Source organism: Lampetra planeri, chromosome 19, assembly GCF_965212315.1.
Source record: "Lampetra planeri chromosome 19, kcLamPlan1.2.h2, whole genome shotgun sequence".
Classification (NCBI taxonomy): Eukaryota; Metazoa; Chordata; class Hyperoartia; order Petromyzontiformes; family Petromyzontidae; genus Lampetra; species Lampetra planeri.
This window is the reverse complement of record NC_136125.1, coordinates 6,690,587-6,709,283: the sequence shown is the minus strand read 5'-3', so window position 1 is coordinate 6,709,283 and position 18,697 is coordinate 6,690,587. Positions and strand designations below refer to the sequence as shown.

Sequence of the window (18,697 nt, the reverse complement as noted above, 5' to 3'; positions counted from 1 at the left end):
ACCTATAGAAACCCATAGGCTAACAGAGAACCAGACTCACACTGAAACTCTATGGCTCACAGAAAAATACAAAATCTCACTTCAGAGACACACATTCTCACGTAGAAACCTCACAGATTCACACACAAGAGACTCATATAGGCCACCGATGCTTTTCCACGTTTTCTTGCCGTGTGCCACATTCACATTTGGGGGCGTGATTGTTTTTTTCTTGTTGCTATTTGTGGAAAAGGTGACGAGCAACTTGCCTGTGGCCAGTTCGGCTCATGCGACGTTCAGGGGAAGAAGGAGGAGGAGGGCAGTGAGCTTGAAACTCGAAAAGGTCAATAGACGAAAACGTGTCTCTCGTTGGCGCAAACTGGTTCCAGTGACCATGGACTTGAGTTAAGTTTAGGGTCGCAGTGGAGCAATAAGGTCGGAGTGGGGGGGGGCACGGCTGGAATGTGTCGATTATGTTCGAGTTGCGGTGAAATTTCCGCTCAATAATAACACAGCCGAAGAGTGGTGGTTTCATGGGTCTCCATCTGGTTGACGGGTGAATGAGGTTTTTTTAAACTTCACGATGATGATACATTAATTGAGCAGCAGCTAAAAAAAATCTTTGTCCAAGTCTTTAAATCCAGCCGCTGTATCCCACCCGCGCACTCGTTTACACGGACAATGATAAGACTGCACAGAGACCCAAAGACCCCCTAAGAGACCCGTAGACTCAGAGGACACATGGACTCACACAGTGACGTAAAGACTCACACCGAGACCCATAGACCCCACCGTTTCAGTCGGAGATTTTACACGGGAGATCCGTGGCTTGCGTGATCACAGCAGCAATACAAAGGCAAAAGAAACCCACCTCCCCCATCAATATTGCAGAGCGACTTACAGGGGGGGGGGGGTCCCTTATGGAATATTGCCACAAATTCACGAATTATCACAGTCCTACAATACAGTAGAGCAAAAGTTGGATTTACATTTCCCCTTAAATGAGACCGCATCTCAAGGCGCTGTGCTGAAAACAGGAGGCATGTTTATTGTATTGAGGCTGTCACTGAAACGCAAACTTATATATATAATCCATGCACTGTATCTACTCCGAGACACAATGAGTGACCTAAAAAAAACACACACATTTAAAGACGTAAGGACGTTTAAAGTAATCCAACTCGCACAGAGACGTCTAAGAATCACACAGACAAACCTCCGTTACTTGCACTTTGATAATCGTATGCAGTAGAATGTGTTTAAGATAGTCTCGAGAATGCGACCACATCTCAAGACGCCGAACAGCGAGCAAGTGACAGGCAAGGCATGAATGGGCGCCGGAGTAAATACAGCAGACGTGGCTGGAGGAAAGGCAGGTTCAGACGAATGATGCTTGATGACTTGAGATTAAGTGCCTGCATTTGCTTAGCTGGTGGGGTGACCGATTCGTGTTCAGTGCTGTACCTTGCTGCTGCTACAAGACTCATGCCTCTTGCTCAAGATCCCACGTGGACTTCTCTCTCTGTCTGTGCGTCAAGTGCTGTGCCCGCCGTCGCATCAAACACAATCTCTCTCTCACTACACACCACACAAAGTTACCTCTCGCTCCATCTGCTCCTTCTCCGAGCGTCTCAGCAGCTCCGCCACGATCCAGGGCAGCATGGAGAGCGTGGCCCTCTGGTCCAGGGCAGTGCTGCCCAGGTAGGCGAGGCTGAAGGCACGCTCGGCCACGCAGCTGACCGCCTTGCTGCTCGTCGATGGGTGACTCTCTCCATCCACCACATCGGCCATACTTCCTCACCGCTGCCACACGTGTGCTGCCCGCACGAATCTCTCTCTCTCCACGTGTGCTGCCCCTTCCACCTCGGCCCCGCTGATGACAGCGGCTGTGGCTGCCCCGGTCACAGAGCTGCCATGCCTGGGTCCGGAGCGTGTCACGTCTCTCTCTCTCTGCCAGGCAAGGCAGGAGGAGGAGGAGGGAGACTTGCAGGCAGGCAATGGCAGTGAGGTATGGGGAGAGAGGTGCGGTGTGTAGTAAGTAGCCAGGCGGCGGTGCAGTCAGGCGGGCGAGACGTGCAGAGTAGAGTCGGGCCGGTGAGCGGCCAAAGCACGAGGGCAAAGAGGGGAGCAGGTAAGTAGATGGGCAGAGGGGGGACCGGACGGTCGGGTGAGTAAACAGGGGGGCAAGGTAGGTGGGTAGTTTGGGCAGTAGGTCATCGGGCTGTTAGACGGGGCAGGCAGGAGGGCAGAGCGCGTCCCGCCGGAGTCAGGAGCTGCCCGCGACCGGTCCCGCCTGTCCGCCTCGCTACCTCCTCTGGCTCTGACTGAGTCCCCTCCTTGCAGCCCCGAGTGACGACCTCCCCCCCACTGCTCCACTCCGCTCCGTGTTCCCAGGTCCTCACTGCTCCATTCCACCGATTCCACTCCGCCCCGTGAGGACAGATCCCCCAATGCTGCACTCCTCTCAGGTCTTTACTCCGCTCCGTATTTCCCAGGTCTCCCACTGCTCCACTCCGGGTCCCAGGTCCCCCACCGCTCCACTCCACTCCGTGTTCCCAGGTCTTCACTCCGCTCCGTGTCTCCCAGTTCCCCACTGTTTCACGCCGCTCCGTGTATCCAGGTCCCCCACCTCTCCACTCCGCTCCGTGTTTCCCAGGACCCCCACCGCTCTACTCCGCTCCGTGTTCCCAGGTCCCTACTGCTCAACCCCGCCCCGCGTTTCCCAGGTCCCCGACAGCTTCACGTTCCCAGGCTCCCACTGTTTCACTCCGCTCCGTGTTTCCCAGGTCCCTACTGCTAAATTCCGCTCCGCGTTTTCCAGGTCCCCCACCGGTTAACGTACCCAGGTCCCCACTGCTCCACTCCGTGTTTCCCAGGTCTCCACCGCTCCACTCCGCCCCGCGTGCTTTCCACGCGCCTCTGGCAAGCGGCGTGATGCGCACGGCGGCCATCTTACGTAGGGGGAGGCGTGCGTGACCTGAACGAGCGCCCCACTCCAGTGAATTGTATGGTGCAAAAAATAAACCACAAAATTAATACGTTCGTCAATGATTAGGGACATTTCCTTACCGTATAGAATGCTAATTAAAAAAAAATTGGTCATCGGGAAAATTTTAAAAATGTTTAACTCTCGTCCGACTCCACGGTGTAAACAAAATCCAGCCTCCGACTTATTCTCCACTTTATTTATTTTGGCCGGTCTATTTACGTCCCACGAATAAGGTCCATTGCCCGAAACGTCGTACGTTTTTGTTCATATCTCCTTTCAAGGCAGGGCCCGAGTGCTCGTGACTGAGCCCTCGAGTTATAAAGAGTTTCTAAACCCTCCTGTGACGTCAAACGCCGGGGGGGTGTGACCCCCCCCCCACCTAAGATGGCCGCGGCGCGCACAACCACACCGGGAGAGGCGCGTCCAGCTCGAACGCCATTGGCTCACGGTCACCCACGTGACCGCCGCCGAAGCCTCGTCTTGTACGCGCGAGGAAATATAAAATCCTCTGTGTGTCTATGTTGTGTGTCTCTCTCTGTGTGTCTGTATGTGTGTCATTCTGTGTGTCTCTGTGTGCCTGTGTTGTGTGTCTCTCTGTGTGCCTGTGTTGTGTCTCTCTCAGTGTGTCTGTGTTGTGTGTCTCTCTCTGTGTCTGTCTGTGTCTCTCTGTGTGTCTATGTTGTGTGTCTCTCTATCTCTCTGTGTCTGTGTTGTGTGTCTCTCTGTGTGTGTCTTTGTGTGTCTCTCTCTGTGTGTCTGTGTTGTGTGTCTCTGTCTGTATGTCTCTGTCTGTGTGTTTGTGTTGTGTGTCTCTCTGTGTTGTGTGTCTCTCTGTGTTGTGTGTCTCTGTGTGTGTCTACATTGTGTCTCTCCCTGTGTGTCTATGTTGTGTGTCTCTTTGTGTCTATGTTGTGTCTCTCTGTATGTGTCTGTGTTGTGTGTCTGTGTTGTGTCTCTCTGTGTGTGTCTGTTGTGTGTCTCTCTCTGTGTGTCTATGTTGTGTGTCTGTCTGTGTGTCTGTGTTGTGTGTCTCTCTGTGTTGTCTCTCTGTGTGTGTCTGTGTTGTGTGTCTCTCTGTGTGTCTATGTTGTGTCTCTCTGTGTGTGTCTATGGTGTGTCTCTCTCTGCTTGTGTATGTGTCTCCGTGTGTCTCCGTGTCTGTGTTTTGTCTCTCTCAAATTTAGTTCTACCTGACGACGGTTGCTTGTATTGCAATCGAAACGTCGTACTCTTATTATTTAATTTATTTTCTTTCTACGTTACTTTACCGAAAGAACCAAATAGTATTATTGGATCTTTCGGTAAAGTCACGTATAAGGGAAGTAATAAAATTAAAATAATAAAGCATATTAGGTTTTCTATTTTATTAATATTTTATTATTTCCCTTCTGCGTGACTTTACCGGAAGATCCAAGAATATGAATCCCTACAGTCACGAAAGCTTCAAATCAAGTTTAAATGCAAAAGAGTTTAAACACGCAACAGTGGGGCTTTAGCGGCCAAATGTTCTCTTTAATAGGGGTGGGTTTTTGTTCTTTGGTGGGGTATTAGATCGCGTAAATATAAATGTGTGGTGTTAAGCTCACCACCACGTTTACGTGACATCTTCTTACCGATTGGCCCGTGACGGGTTTAGCGACACGTTTATCACGATCTAACATCCGCCCCCCTGCCCCCCTCAAAAAAAGAAACTTCTCTATTATTGCAAATACAAAACATCCCCAAACCCTTATAATCAGTTTGCCTGTAGAGGCTGACTCCTTTGCCTGATGACGACCGCGCCTGTGTTGCGATCGAAACGTCGTGATTTGTTTGATTTCATTTTTCTACCTACGTGACTTTACCGAAAGAACCAAAGAGTATGGATTCCTGCAGTCACGAAAGCTTCAAATCAAGATAATACCAAGACAATTAACACATTCCTGCGGAGGGAGCTGGTAGGAACGTTGGGTTGCTCGGTCAATGGCCAGGGTCAACGGCGGCGTGGTGTATTCCGCAAGTATGCCCGACTGTGAGGGCGGGCACAAGCCGGCGTGAGTAGGTTAAACGTTGAGTTTTATAAGGGCACCACGGGGTGACCAGCCCCTCCCCACCCAGCCCCACCCCTCCCACCCCCACCCAGCCCCTCCCCACCCTCCCCACCCGGCCCAGCCCCACCCCTCCCACCCCCCACCCAGCCCCACCCGCCTCACCCAGCCTCTCCTCACCTTTCCCTCCCCACCCAGCCCCACCCTCCCCACCCAGCACCACCCCTCCCACTCCCACCCAGCCCCACCCTCCCCACCCTCCCCTCTCCACCCCTCTCATTTTTGGATGCGCCATGGACGGACGGACACAATAATCCCCTGTGGGCTGGTGTAACCAGGTGGTTCCTACCAGTATTAAACTTGATGGATGCGATGCTGAACTTTTTTCTCACGGTTCGTAGCCAACCGTGCCAATCGGAGTTTTCAGGGAAGGACAACAAACTCAACACAAAAAGCAGTCCTAAACAAATTCGTTTTCAGTCTAGATGCTTTAAAATGGTAAAGGTCGCGGTGGCAACCTAATATCGGAAGGAAGAACGTTCCAGACGGCCGCAGATGCGCATCTATACCAATTGAGCGTTGTCAAACTCGCGTTCTGAAAACTAAACACAATTCACCGGCAAAACCGGTAACACCGATCATAAACATGTAATCATGCAATTTACCCGCAGGATCGTTCATTTTAAGAGATAAGTACTACTCTAAGTGGCCGATAACGGGGAGTTTTCACTGCATTAGGCAGAGTTGTAACTCTTCGCCAACGTTGTAATTCACCTTCATCCAGCAGTGGACCGATCATGGCTGATGGACATAATTGGGCTATATTGTTGCAATACGGGCTTTGGTCGAACTTCGGATTCGAGGAGAATCAATGTTTATTTGTTTTTCCTATTTGGTGAATGTAGCATCCTCTAGTGGCAGCACGTGGTAATGGAAACCGTGAGTTCATGCACAATGGATGTAAGTGTACGTATTCTATATCAAAATACAATACTGTAGAGTAATCAATTCCTGTCCTCATTATTCGATAAATTACCGTGTATACGAACATTTTAAACGAGTATTAGTGAATATGAGACCCAAACTACTAATGTACTCGCACCCACAATGAAACTGGATTTGATATTTTAAAGAAAGTATATTCCACATTAGTATAATATCTTCGTTCAAAGCGAAACTTGAATTTAAACAATACACACGCAGCCATTGTCAGGACTTACACAAGAACACACGAAAACTGTGCACGCACATTTTTTGTGTTAAACAGGCTCCCGTGACTTTACCAAACGAATCAAAGAGTATGGATTCCTGTAGTCACGAAGGCTTCAAATCAGGATTAGGCTCCCGTTATTTAGATGGAGTGCTCTTGCCAATAGCATCTGGTAACCCAAGCAGTAATTATTTAACAAGCCTGACCCTGTCGATGACACGCAGAATGTTGATACCGTTGCAGGGTTTGCTAACTTCAACACACCTGCTGAACAATATTGCTATGGAAAGCCAGTGCAATATTAAGTTGACACAATGGTAACACTCGTGCGGACCTCACACCAATAAGTACCTGGGTTAGACTCCCGATTTGGACACCTATTTTTGTAGTTTGCACGTTTTGACCCTGTTCTTCACCGGTTTCCTTAGCGTTCTCTGGTGTCCGATCATATGTAAACAAAACAGAATGTCATTGGTGTGGTCCAAATAACTGAATGTAGCAGGACCCTCATGAAAATGAGTCTTCGGACTCAGTTTAGCTTGGCTGGGTAAATCTGGAATTGTATGTTGAGATAGAACGTAGTTATGTTCATATACTGGAGCGGCTTTGTTTTACAATTTCTAGAAATGTGTGTGTCGCCACCTGCTGATTAGTCTAGAGCATTTCAAGAGTTCAACAAATCCTCTCGGCGATTAGATGAACTATGGGCATCTTCCATAATTTCCCTTTTAACAAAGAAAATGTGTGGACGTAATTGAACCCATTAAATGGTTTTGTATAACTGCACACTGGTCAATTTGTTTTAAAATGGTTCTGACAAGCATTGTCTCGTTTTTAAGCAGTTGAACGAAAATGGACAGATAACCTTATGACATTGGTGTATGTAAATGTATTCAAAAATAACAAAAATACCCCCATTCTTCAATAACACTGTGGCCTTCAATGAAAAGATTAGGCAACGGTGTTCGGCAATTGCCAAAATTGGCCCAACGGTTCTAACCACATGCCACGCAAGGTGAGACAACATAATTTTGTTGTCCAATTTCACAATAGTCGCCACTCGCCACGAAGTGGTGGCGATGTGCACTTTACACACACTCTTTAAGTGAAACATCAACCCTGAAATGACACTCAGGGTTAGCTAACTACTTGAACTTGCTTGAGTTAAGTGTGGGATTAAATTGTGGAAAAACATACACTCTAGATTTGAAGCTTTCGTGACTGCAAGGATTCATACTCTTAGGTTTTTTTGTCGGTAAAGTCACGTAGGTAAAAATAAAAAAAATACAAATAAAAATAAAATAATAATAAATGAAAATAAATCAATTAGATCACGTCGTGAAAATACATCAATTAAATCACGTCGTGATTTAATTGATGTATTTTCATTTATTATTATTTTTTACCTACGTGACTTTACCGAAAAAACCTAAGAGTATGAAAAACATACACTTCACGTACAATTATCGTCAATCATTATCTATCCACTGCTGGATGAAAGCCTGTCCATGCCGTGGCCATCTCTCACCGTCTTGTAATCCATATATGTCACACAACCAACAATCTCTGCCACAGCTACTATGAATGCCATAACGAAGCTCCGTTATTTCTGAGGTTGTGTATATGGGCTAGGTACACGCGTCAGTGACTGGATTTGTTGACACTATTTGTTTATTTGTATGTAGGCATTATCTTTCGTGTAAATAATTCGTTGTTTTTGCTCAATGTCCAGTAAATTGCTGCCACTGTCGAGATAATCTTGGGTTGTGGTCGTCCACGTAAACGGAGCTGCTTAGCTCAGTGGAGCCCTTACCAGCTGCAATACAATCTTGAGTAAAATTCCATTGCTCCGTCTCCACAATGGAGGTGTTTTTGCGTGTGTTTATTCCTCTTTTGACTTTCACCCCATCCTTCGTCTCGACCACCGTCCATCATCCACCCATGCGTTCTCGCCATGACGTAACTTCTCAAATTCGTGGTTTTCATTTTGCTTTCTCTCGTAATTTCAAGCATCCACCTCCTCTTCACGTTCTAAAAACGACAAAAAATTTTTTTTTCCAGGTAAGGCCAACCGAGCTACGTAGCTCCTTTTCAGAAGCTCAATGAAATGGCTTATCACGTGGAAATCTATAACAGCAGCCAAATGCTCCAAATGCAAGTTTGATTCATTCAACTTTCCACTTTTCAAAATGGGACCTTTTTGCCAGTATCAAAGTATGAAAATAATAATTGCTATTTACCCTTTCTGGCAATAAAACAGGTGTTAAGATGTTCAGATACCAAAAAAAGTTTTCTATCTGGCGTTTGAACATATTAACACCTTTTTCATTGCCAGAAAGGGTAAAAACTATTCAATTTTTTTTTTCATATTTCCACTTTTCGTTTCACCTCCGTTCCTGTCGAGATTACTGTGCCATGTCACAGCAGGTAACCCAGCAAACAGGCGCCGTTGGTAATCTCCTCTAACCGATCTATTTGATGCAATTAATCGATGCAGCCGATTATTTCATCGATTTAATCGATTAATCGATTAACGCTGACACCCCCCACCTCCCAACCCTCCAACGTTGCAGGCAGGAGCCATCGATCGTCGATTCCGCGTCACCCCCCTTCCCCCTCTCCCCCCTCCCCTTGACCACCGGAGGAGGCAATGGCGGAGCAGACAGCCGAGCGCATCAACTCGGCACGGGAGACGCTGGACAGTAGGGGTCCCACGCACCCCCCTCCTCGGGCATCTTCCTTCCTCGTATCCCCTCGTCACCCGGGACCCCTAAAGAACCCCCTTTGCCCCCTACCCCCCTTCTCATCCCGCTGAGACCACCACCCCGTGATCTCTCGTTGTAGGCCTCAGACCATGGGCTCGCCTAACGCGCGGCCGGGTTGCGAGGCGCCTAGGGCGGCCTGGGGCTGGAAGCACGCGAGGCCGAGGCTTCGCGGCTCCACGACTCGCTTGCGGATGTTGTAATAATTGTACAAGTACAATCTAGATTTGAAGCTTTCGTGACTGCAATAAGCCATACTCTTTGGTTCTTTCGGTAAAGTCACGTTATGTATACAATAAAATCAATCACGACGTTTCGAAAGCAAACAAGCCGTCGTCCTCGGGCTTAAAAAAATATAATCCAGCAGTGAAACTGCTGAATTTTATACCTACGTGACTTTACCGAAATAACCAAAGAGTAATTGTACAAGTACATTGTGCAATTTGTATAGCGGTTTTGATCGTAGGTCAGAACGCTGCGTGGAAGTAATGGATGTGTTTATTTTAGAGACCACCGTTCTCTCCATGTGGAAGGCTGTATCATGAGTCTCTGTGTACCGTCGCTATGCTGAGAAACGGTGGGGGATGTTTGTTTTGTGGCGAGGCAGTCGTAGGCAGAGTGAAATAAAATAAGTTATTGAGTCTGGACTTAAACAGGGACCAGGGAGTTCATATCTGTCAGCCTCTTAGCAGTGCCCTAGCTTATTACAGCCCAATTCAGACCTTATTGGGTCACCCCGTGTCCTTATAAATCTCCAACGTTCCTCCTACAAAGTCCCGTCACAAAGGAGAAACACAAACAGATATTCATAATAAAGGCTTTTGGGTTAGATCGCGTAAGTATAAATGTGTCGTAACCCTCCACCACTCGACACAGCCAGGAATGTTTGTCACGCAAACAACGCCCCAATAAGTTACTGCTTCAGCCCACGGGTGTGTTGGAGAGTAAACGCACAACATCTATATTTATCCTTAAGCGACAACATCTACATTTATCCTTAAGCGATGTAACCCAAAAAACTATTAATATTGTTTCGCGAAAGCCTATGTGTTAAACTGACAAATAATATATTTTTGCCCGCATTGGCCTGACAACTCAATTTCCCTGTTCAAGAATACGGGTAAAGCGTATGGCTTGACACGGTATGGGGAGTTGACAGCACTGAGTGCAGGGAGGGGTCCAATGGAGTTCCACCAAAGCATGAGGCCAGCAGAGGAGAATGAGCGACCTCGCACTGAGCGACGGTGGACTGGTTCGACGGAAAGCCTCGGTTGCCGAAGCAAAGGCGGTGCGGAGTGAGAGGACAGGGGGGAGAGGTGGGACAGTGGGTGGTGAAGAGTAGAGTGTGATGGGAGAGGAGAGTGCGTTGAGGGGAGTGGAGTGAGATGAGAGGAGAGAGGTAGGGTAGTGTGGAGGAGTGAGAGGGGAGAGGTAGGATAGTGTGTGGAGGAGAGTGGGATGAGAGGGGAGAGGTAGGATAGTGTGTGGAGGAGAGTGAGATGAGAGGTAGGAGCGAGTGTGTTGAGAGTGGAATGAGAGGGGAGAGGTAGGATAGTGTGTGGAGGAGAGTGAGATGAGAGGTAGGAGCGAGTGTGTTGAGAGTGGAATGAGAGGGGAGAGGTAGGATAGTGCGTTGGAAGCGAGTAGAGTGAAATGAGAGAAGTAGGAGAGTGCGTGGAGGAGAGTGGGTTACGATGGGAGAGCTATCTGCTGTGGCAGAATAAAAAGTATCGCGAATGGGCACTTCTGTTTCTGCTGAGGATTTGCTGTAACTGTTGCTCATGTTTCTGAAGCGGACGGACGTTACTCTCTGTAGTCGGCTAGGTGGGAAAGTGCTCCTCCCATACTGTGGAATAGAGAGGTCACTTGAATGGGACTTCAGAAGTAATCCTACAATCTCTGCTTCTGTGGGTCGTCCTTTGACACTAAGAGTCACAGTGACCTGTGAGAGATGCAACTGCATACTTGGTGTCGTGGCATGATACCGATGGCAAAATCAGAAGAACGTTTTTGAAAATACAGTAATACTTTTTTTTATGAAGCCATTGGCATAACTCTTGTAAGGTCTTCGTGAAATGCATACGATGACATCTGCAGGCATAGACTCGTCACCGCTATAAAAACGTGGAATTTCAACCAGTGGCTCATGACCTCAAACCAGGGCGAGTCTATTCCCTTGGCAACCACGCTCGACTTAATATAAAGTGGTACAAATTTGATCAACCGTGAAAAGGCTTTTATGCAGGTTGACCTTCGAACGTGTGATTGAAATGCTCTCGCCACAGCTTCGCCTATAGATAGGCTTGTAACGATGCATTGATTTGTCAACTAAAGTCGATGCTTGCGTTCATGATCCAGCATTTGAGTCGTGCGTGTCAATCATTTGCGAGAAGGGGGGCACGAGAACACAGCGCAGATCATGACACATCCCCGGGTCTTTCTGAACAGGAGAGCTGTTGTATACCAGCACCGACAAGTGTAGGATTAGATTTGTTATATACCAGGCTAATGGTACAAACGTAACTGTTTAAATGAGACGGTAAAAGCGTGACAAACAAGTCAATATTTGAATCGAGTCACCATGCCAAATCGTGGCAATTTGCGGAATCACTGCAAGTGGGAGGAGGAAGGTAGGGGTGGGGTGTGAATCGATATGCGCTTAATGATCGATGTGGTCAGTGTACGGTTGATCGATTTGAGGTCAGCGTGTAGTTGACGTTTGGTCGGCTGTTTATAGGGCATGCAGCTGTTGTCCCTGCGTGCATTGTCTGCGTGCGTGTCTCTTGTGTGTACGTGCATGTCTGCGTATTTATTCGTGTCTGCGTGTGTCTAAACGTATGTGTGCGCATGGCTGTGCATATCTGAATCTGTGTATTCATGTCTCCCATGTGTGCATGTGTCCTGCATGTGTGCATGCATGCCTATGTGCATGCGTAATGTCTGCGTCTGCATATGTCCATTCATGTCTATGGGTATGCGTGTATCTGTGTGTGTACAAGTCTACATGTAAGCGTGTGTGTGCGTGCACGTCTGTGTGTATCTGCATGTGGGGAGCGGTGGTGTAGCGGTTAGCACGCTGCGCTACGAACCTGGGGACCCGTGTTAGATTCCCACTCACGACCAACATCATAGGCTTGCTAACAGTACTTATCCCAACAATCTGTTAATGCTATACAGGAGATCTTTGTCTTTTTTTTGTGCATCTTTGTGTTTCCCACACCTCCAATTAGCACGGTTGTCTACTTACGGTGCGAAAGAAGTTCAACATACATACATCTGCCTATGCGTGCGTGTGTGTACGTGCGTGCGTGTAAGTGCGTGCGTGTACGCACATGCGTCAATGTTCTCTCGCCCCCCTGCAGCGCTCATGGAGATGTCGCGGCTGCTCAACACGGGGCTGGACGCGGAGAGCCTGGCGGTGTGCGTGAGGCTGTGCGAGCAGGGAGTGAACCCCGAGGCGCTCGCCAGCGTCATCCGGGAATTGCGGCGCGAAGCTGAGGCACTGCGGGTCCGTGAGCAGCTCCACCGCATGGGGATGGTGGGGGGGGCGATGGTGTAGAGCAGTGGTTCTCAATCGGGGGTACGAGGAGTCCCTGGGGGTTACGTGGCAATGTCCCAGAGGGGGTACGTGAGGTGATTTATAAATGTGTGAAAGGATATCATACGAGTCATTGGTAAATAATCACGTATGAATCTGCCAATTTCAAATAACTACGGTAACATTAAAATCCATATTGTAACCGAGAACGCAATAAAGACCTTTCTAAACTCATCGATCGTAAAGAATGTGGTTTCCAGGAGTAACCAGCGAGCGCGAACAAATTACGTCGCGCATGCAGAGCATCCGTTGATTTAAAAAAAAAAAAATTATTCGCTTGCAGTTACGAGCTAGTTAGGATACCTCACAAAATGGACAATTTGTTAAAATATTGACGATCATTATTCATACATTTATTTATCAGAACCATGTTGGGTCATGCAAAGGGGGTATTCGGTTAAAACTAAATTCATCAAGGGGTACGGGAGCCAAAAAAAAGTTGAGCCGCTGGTGTAGATGCAACGGGGCAGGGCATGTGAACTGAACTTTTCACCTTAAAGCGGATGCTTAGGGGGGGGGGCGGTAGGGTGGTGCAGAGGTAACACTGGTGACTCCAAAGCAATTAGGGCCTGTGTTTGATTCCGACTCAGGTGCCTTTCTGCGTTGAGTTTGTATGTTCCTCCAGTGGTCTGCATTGAGTTTCCTCCGGGTTTTCCGGTTTCCTCCCGTAGCTAAAAAAAGACATACAATGTAACGAGTACATATATAGATTTCAGGTTTCCGCAGCCTTGCTTAAAATAAAATGTTCAACTTGATTCATATCCGAATAAAGTAAAAAAAAATGTTATTGCAACTGATGTTGGACAAACATCCTAACTCAATTGGGATTACACAAAGCAACATCATCCCCGACTACACAAAAACTTTGCAGGATCCTCCTGAAAAATAGTCTTGAAACTCTGACTAGGCTGTGAATATTTGATTATTGCCTTCGACCACATCATCCGGAATGGACACCCAACAAAGAACATTTAAAAGCTGAAAAGTGTGAAAATAGAGTATGGAGGGGGTGCACATTTGGAATCACATTGAGAGATGGAGGAACTCGCGCATTAGGAGGCACACGTAAGTTTGGATCATTGTATTGACCATTGTGGAGATGCAGCTATGAAATACACTGTTATGCAAGTGGTAGACGACTGATTGTTACTTTGCAAGAAATGGTGACGGATTGGGGAGGCCGTCGTCCAAATGTTGTTCCATTTTTCCCCCGCTTATTCTGTCAATGTATGTATTTCCAATCTCATTTCACTCCTAAGGGCCACTTATATTGATCATTGCAGACACCATCTGCCAATGTGCCTGTCCTGGAATCGAACTGGGTTTTCCTGAATTGTTAGGCAGCACATGGATAACTACAACACCCACCACTCCGCTTTACTATACGCTCTGCCGCCCTCACTCCATATGCCACCTCACCACAGTAAATGAACGATAAATCATTCTTGTAATCATCGGCCGTGGTCAATCCACTGCTGGACTAAGGTATTCCCAAGTTGTCGCCACCTCCCGTGATCTTTTGATGTACCAATCCAGCTTGCTCTGGCACACAGCCGTCTTGATTTCATCGCTCTATCTCCTCGGCGTCTTCTCAGATCAACGCTGCCCGATAATCCTCGGTGTGCGAACATGCATCAATTTAGATTGGAGCCCACTCCACCGCTTCTACGAATAATAACGATAAAAATAAAATAACCCCCACTCACCCTCTGTCTGCGTTAACCTCCAGGGGTCGCTTCCACTACAGCGAGAATGACCACTTCATTATAAATTATGACGCTTGTAATTGGTTTATCCGCGCATTGATTTCTACTGTACATGCAGTCCACGCAGCACTAAATTGCATCAATTGCTGATTACGGGGAAAAAATAAAAACTGCGGGGAGAGGGGAAAAAAAACAAGGACATTAGCATTCACTTGGTGCAGCTTGGCATTGGCCATTGCCCCTGGGGATGTCGGGTGGAGCTTTAGGCTTTGAGTAGCCTTCCTTCCCTTCATTTTATAAATTCTGTGTCCCCCCCCGATGTAATCCAGATTGTGCTATCACCTCGGCGTTGTCATGAGACGCAGAATTCATTGGGTTCTCTCGCAAAGCAGTGTGACCCTTCGTATTAGAGAATGGCCCACGCAAGTGGATATTGAAGAGCTCCCTCCGAGATTACTTCACGTGACCTCTGGGGCTCGCAGTAGAGGGCAACACTTTCTCACCCCCCCCCAGCCACCGATGTTTTTCACATGACAGTCAAACCTAGACTTTAAATTCTCGGAGCTAATGTAGTCATTGGTGAAACAGAGCTGATTCCATCAACTCACCACACTTCAGAATCTAGTTTAATCGGAAGCGGCCGAAACCCACATTCCAACCCAGGATCTCCTCGTTGCTGGCTCAGCATCCTACCTATGAACCCACTGGGCCACCTCATTTTCTTTACCTTCCTACGGGATTGTTCATCTTCTGTCTTCTGCTTGTCGCACGACTACCGCTTGTAATTGTATCACGTGCACGTTTGGTATTCGCGTAATTTCGCTTTAGCGCAAGGAAGGTGCTAATGTTTCACAGACGAGTATAGTTTCACTCGAGGGGGAGATGTTGCCACGTGGCAATTAGACAATTTGTGAGTACATCTTTCAAATTCGGACACCTGCTCACGTTACCTGCTCCTTGTAAAATAACGCCGCCGGATGTTTTAACGTCCACTGCGAGTCGTGTATTTTCCGGTTAACGCCCACCGCAGTATTAATCGGGGCAGCCGCCGGGCTCTTGGGCCCTATCGCCGCTTTGGTTTTTAAAGCCCCTTTGGTGTGGGTGTGACGTGACCCACAGGCCGCGGAGAACGCCGTGGGCGGGAGGCCCGGGTGAAAATCACCGCAGCGAGAAAACCCCAGGGGGAACTTGACGGTGCCTGCTCCATTTCACCCCCACCCGTCGATCGCGATGAATCCATGACCTCTACACACAAGACGCTGCGTGCACGTTGTGTTGCCGGTTGCTTCAAACTCCAGTCCCCTCGTGACCCACCACAGTTCCTTGTTCAGCGGTCTTCGCTGTTCAAACGCAACCCTAGGCCCTTACATGCTGCACGAGCCCGATAATTGCTAAACGGTAGTCACCACGTAACGTAGAGAGCGCTTCTTAATCGGCATGCCTCATTTTGATAGGCACGACCAAATATCTTCTCCATAGCCTGTAACAAACTGCTATTCGTGAGCACTTGTGAAGACTGGCACGGCACGCGAGGAGATGGGTGGCCAGTACCAAGGCCGACCACTTTTGCCTCCCCTGGGCTGATATCATCCTGCACTAGGTACTAATTTAAGGCCGAGTCAAACTAAAGGAGGCCCAGGATCTTTTGAGATATAATGTGGAACACATGTATACACACACACTTGAGATCTCACTCTTATTTTCAATAAGTTCTAAACAGAATGTGACGGACACGTACACACCTCTGATTTTGGATTGTCAGTCTCTACGTGACGTGTGACAACAAGAACGACAACAGTCGTCACTTGCCACGAAGCGACGGCTCGCTGGCAGGAAGTAACACGGGACAGACCCAGGTGTTATGGGTTATCCGACTGAGATGCCTAGCACCTTAGCTCCCCACGCCGTTCCCGACTTGTCGTGTGACGCACAGATCTTAATTTGAACGGGCTCTCTTGCGCGTCACACAATGCATTTTCTCAGTCATCGGGCTCCTTTGTGCAGCTCTTAACCGCTCGGAATTTTGTTGCAACGGTGCGACACCGGTACACTTGCAAAGAAGTGCCGTGGTGGGTCGCGGGAACTGGTAGTTTCGGGGGTGTGAGGGGGGGGGGGGGACGCTGGACTCTGTGATTTCCATAGTACACTTTGAGCACAGCTTGCATAAATCCTGCACGTTCACTCCCTTGCACACACGGCGGCGGCATCAGCAGCAGCAGCTGTTCCATGCCCGTGACAGCCTGGGAGGGAGTCGCCCACCTTTTGTCGTGCTGCTCTCGCTGGCAATTTACTCCCTAACAATGTCACCCGCGAGTACGTTCCGCGATGGGTTTTGATGTCGCGTGTTTGTAAATAAAAGCCCGTTTCTACTTACGCGGTCATTTGCAAATGTTTTTTATGTATAATTTTTCGCCGCAATTATATTTTAATTGCACCGCCGTGGTCGCGTGCCTAGGTGACAATCTTCGTTCGGAACTCTTCCCAGCGAGCAATGCACCCCCCCTCCCCTCCCCCCGGTGTGCACAGCCTTGGAAGATGGATGCCTCAGAGCGAACTGTCTCTGACTTCACTGAAATTGTCCTCTCGGTCCGCACCAGGAATCGTCATCAGCCATGATCACTCCACTGCTGCATGATGGCCTCACCCCCATGCCGTCCGCCGTCTCTGGCAGTTCTTGCGACGTAACAGTCCATCGAGCATCGGCACCACGAGCAGATCTGACCGAGAGATGGTGATGGGTTGGGGGACACCATGCAGCAGTGGATCGATCATGGCTGATGATGAGTGGAGGTGTAACGGCACGTCGATTCAACGGGTAATCGATGTTTTTACTCACGACGATTGTGGGCAACAATTGATTTTTTTATTTGGATGTTAGATATGGTTTCAGAAGACCCCACCCACCCAGCTGCTCGCGACCGCTATATTCATGTATTTTTTTTACATCGCTTATTGAATCGACCCTGAATCACAACAATGAATTGAATCCTCGCAGGAGTTTGTAATAAGTGTCTGTTGTTGAAACATTTGGATTTACCCTTATAGTCATATTGTAAAGGTACCCAATGGTCATCAGATTTCACAAGCTAAGCATGGCCGGGCCTACATAGTGCTTGGATGGGCGACTGCCATGCATTGCAGGTGGTTCGGCTCCTGTGCTACGTTGTAGGCAGCAGAGAGGACAGCATACAACTCCATTTAACGTATATGCCCCCCTCCCACGTCCCCCCCCCCCCACCTTTAACCCACACTGGCGTGGTGAAATAAGGTCAAACAACCCCACATGACCCGGCACATGGAGAGTGAGACAATTATTCTCTGACCTGCAGTGACCACCATGTGCCACTAGGAGGCGGACTCCACTAGTCTCGGAGCGGCCTCGGAGAACTGCAGCGAGGGATTTAGTTTCAATGGCCAGGCAACGGCACTCGTCTTCTTGGTTCTTTCGGTAAAGTCACGTAGAAGGGAAATAATAAAATAAAAAAAATTTAACATAATAATTCTCACGACGTTTCGGCCACAACGCAAGCAGCCGTCCTCAGGTGAAGACCAGGTCTGTCAGGGAGAGCGTCTGAATGACGCTGTCTCCCCGACAGACCTGGTCTTTACCTGAGGACGGCTGCTTGCGTTGTGGCCGAAACGTCTACCCGACAGACCTGGTCTTCACCTGAGAACGGCTGCTTGCTTTGTGGCCGAAACGTGAGAATTATGTTTTATTTTTATTATTGTATTATTTCCCTTCTACGTGACTTTATCGAAAGAACCAAGAAGATGCATCCCTGCAGTCACGAAAGCTTTAAATCGAAATTCAACGGCACTCGGTTTGGGGGCAGAGATGAATCAATGACTTGGCTGGAAAGTTTGCCAAGTCTCAAGCCTCGCTGAGCCTCAATTTTTTTTCTTCCGCTTTTGCATGGAGGGGCGATGTGGTCACGTATAATGGTCACTACAACGAATGCCATTTTTTTAATAAGTCGACTCAATCTTTATTTGATGTGCCAATACCGCCCTAAATAAAGTCAGCACCAGTGCACATTACAGCAGAACGGGAACGGTACAGGAACCTAGAGAAACAGGACAGCCGACTGTCCTGTAAATGACACTCGTCATAGGAATGTGGAATTTCCATCAACGGCTCATTGGTGTGTGAGAGCCCATTGAGACACCGGTGTATGTTTCTGTTTTAGCGGCATAAAAAGGGGACGTGTGGATTACATAATCACAAGTAAGGGGCCGTCCATAAATGACGTCACGCGATTTTGGACGATTTTTGACCCCCCCCCCCTCGTCACACGGCGTCACAAAAAGTCAGATCCCCCTCAAATATGACGTCACAAAGCTCTGCCCCCCCCCCCAAATAAAACATGCTTCAAATCGCTTTAAACTATTGTCATTGTAGTGCGTATTTAATGTGGCGCTGAACTCT

At 48.2% G+C, this 18,697-nt stretch overlaps 2 protein-coding genes across 3 annotated transcripts in view; one reads left to right on the top strand and one right to left on the bottom strand.

Annotated features, from left to right (window-relative positions):
- Window positions 1-2,911, bottom strand: part of TBC1D4 (TBC1 domain family member 4) — an 84,372-nt gene extending 81,461 nt beyond the window's left edge. The window contains exon 1 of one of the 2 annotated variants that reach the window (XM_078602825.1): window positions 1,579-2,911. In XM_078602825.1, the coding sequence (XP_078458951.1) occupies window positions 1,579-1,770 (192 nt within the window). In that variant the 5' untranslated portion in view covers window positions 1,771-2,911. The remainder of the gene's footprint in view (window positions 1-1,578) is intronic. The other variant, XM_078602826.1, reaches the window with a different exon arrangement.
- A 5,887-nt stretch (window positions 2,912-8,798) lies between these two features.
- MZT1 (mitotic spindle organizing protein 1) lies at window positions 8,799-16,644 on the top strand. Its single transcript, XM_078602824.1, has 3 exons — window positions 8,799-8,907; window positions 12,330-12,475; window positions 15,391-16,644. The coding sequence occupies exons 1-3, from the start codon at window positions 8,856-8,858 to the stop codon at window positions 15,424-15,426; spliced, it is 234 nt and encodes a 77-aa protein (XP_078458950.1). The 5' UTR covers window positions 8,799-8,855; the 3' UTR covers window positions 15,427-16,644.
- Window positions 16,645-18,697: the final 2,053 nt, after the last annotated feature.

Excerpts from the sequence above, each read along its gene's own strand:
- MZT1 (XM_078602824.1), top strand. The coding sequence starts at position 8,856 with ATGGCGGAGCAGACAGCCGAGCGCATCAACTCGGCACGGGAGACGCTG. Across the intron at positions 8,908-12,329 it reads GGCACGGGAGACGCTGGACA|CGCTCATGGAGATGTCGCGG; the intron begins GTAGGGGTCCCA and ends GCCCCCCTGCAG. Across the intron at positions 12,476-15,390 it reads GCGAAGCTGAGGCACTGCGG|GCCGCGGAGAACGCCGTGGG; the intron begins GTCCGTGAGCAG and ends CGTGACCCACAG.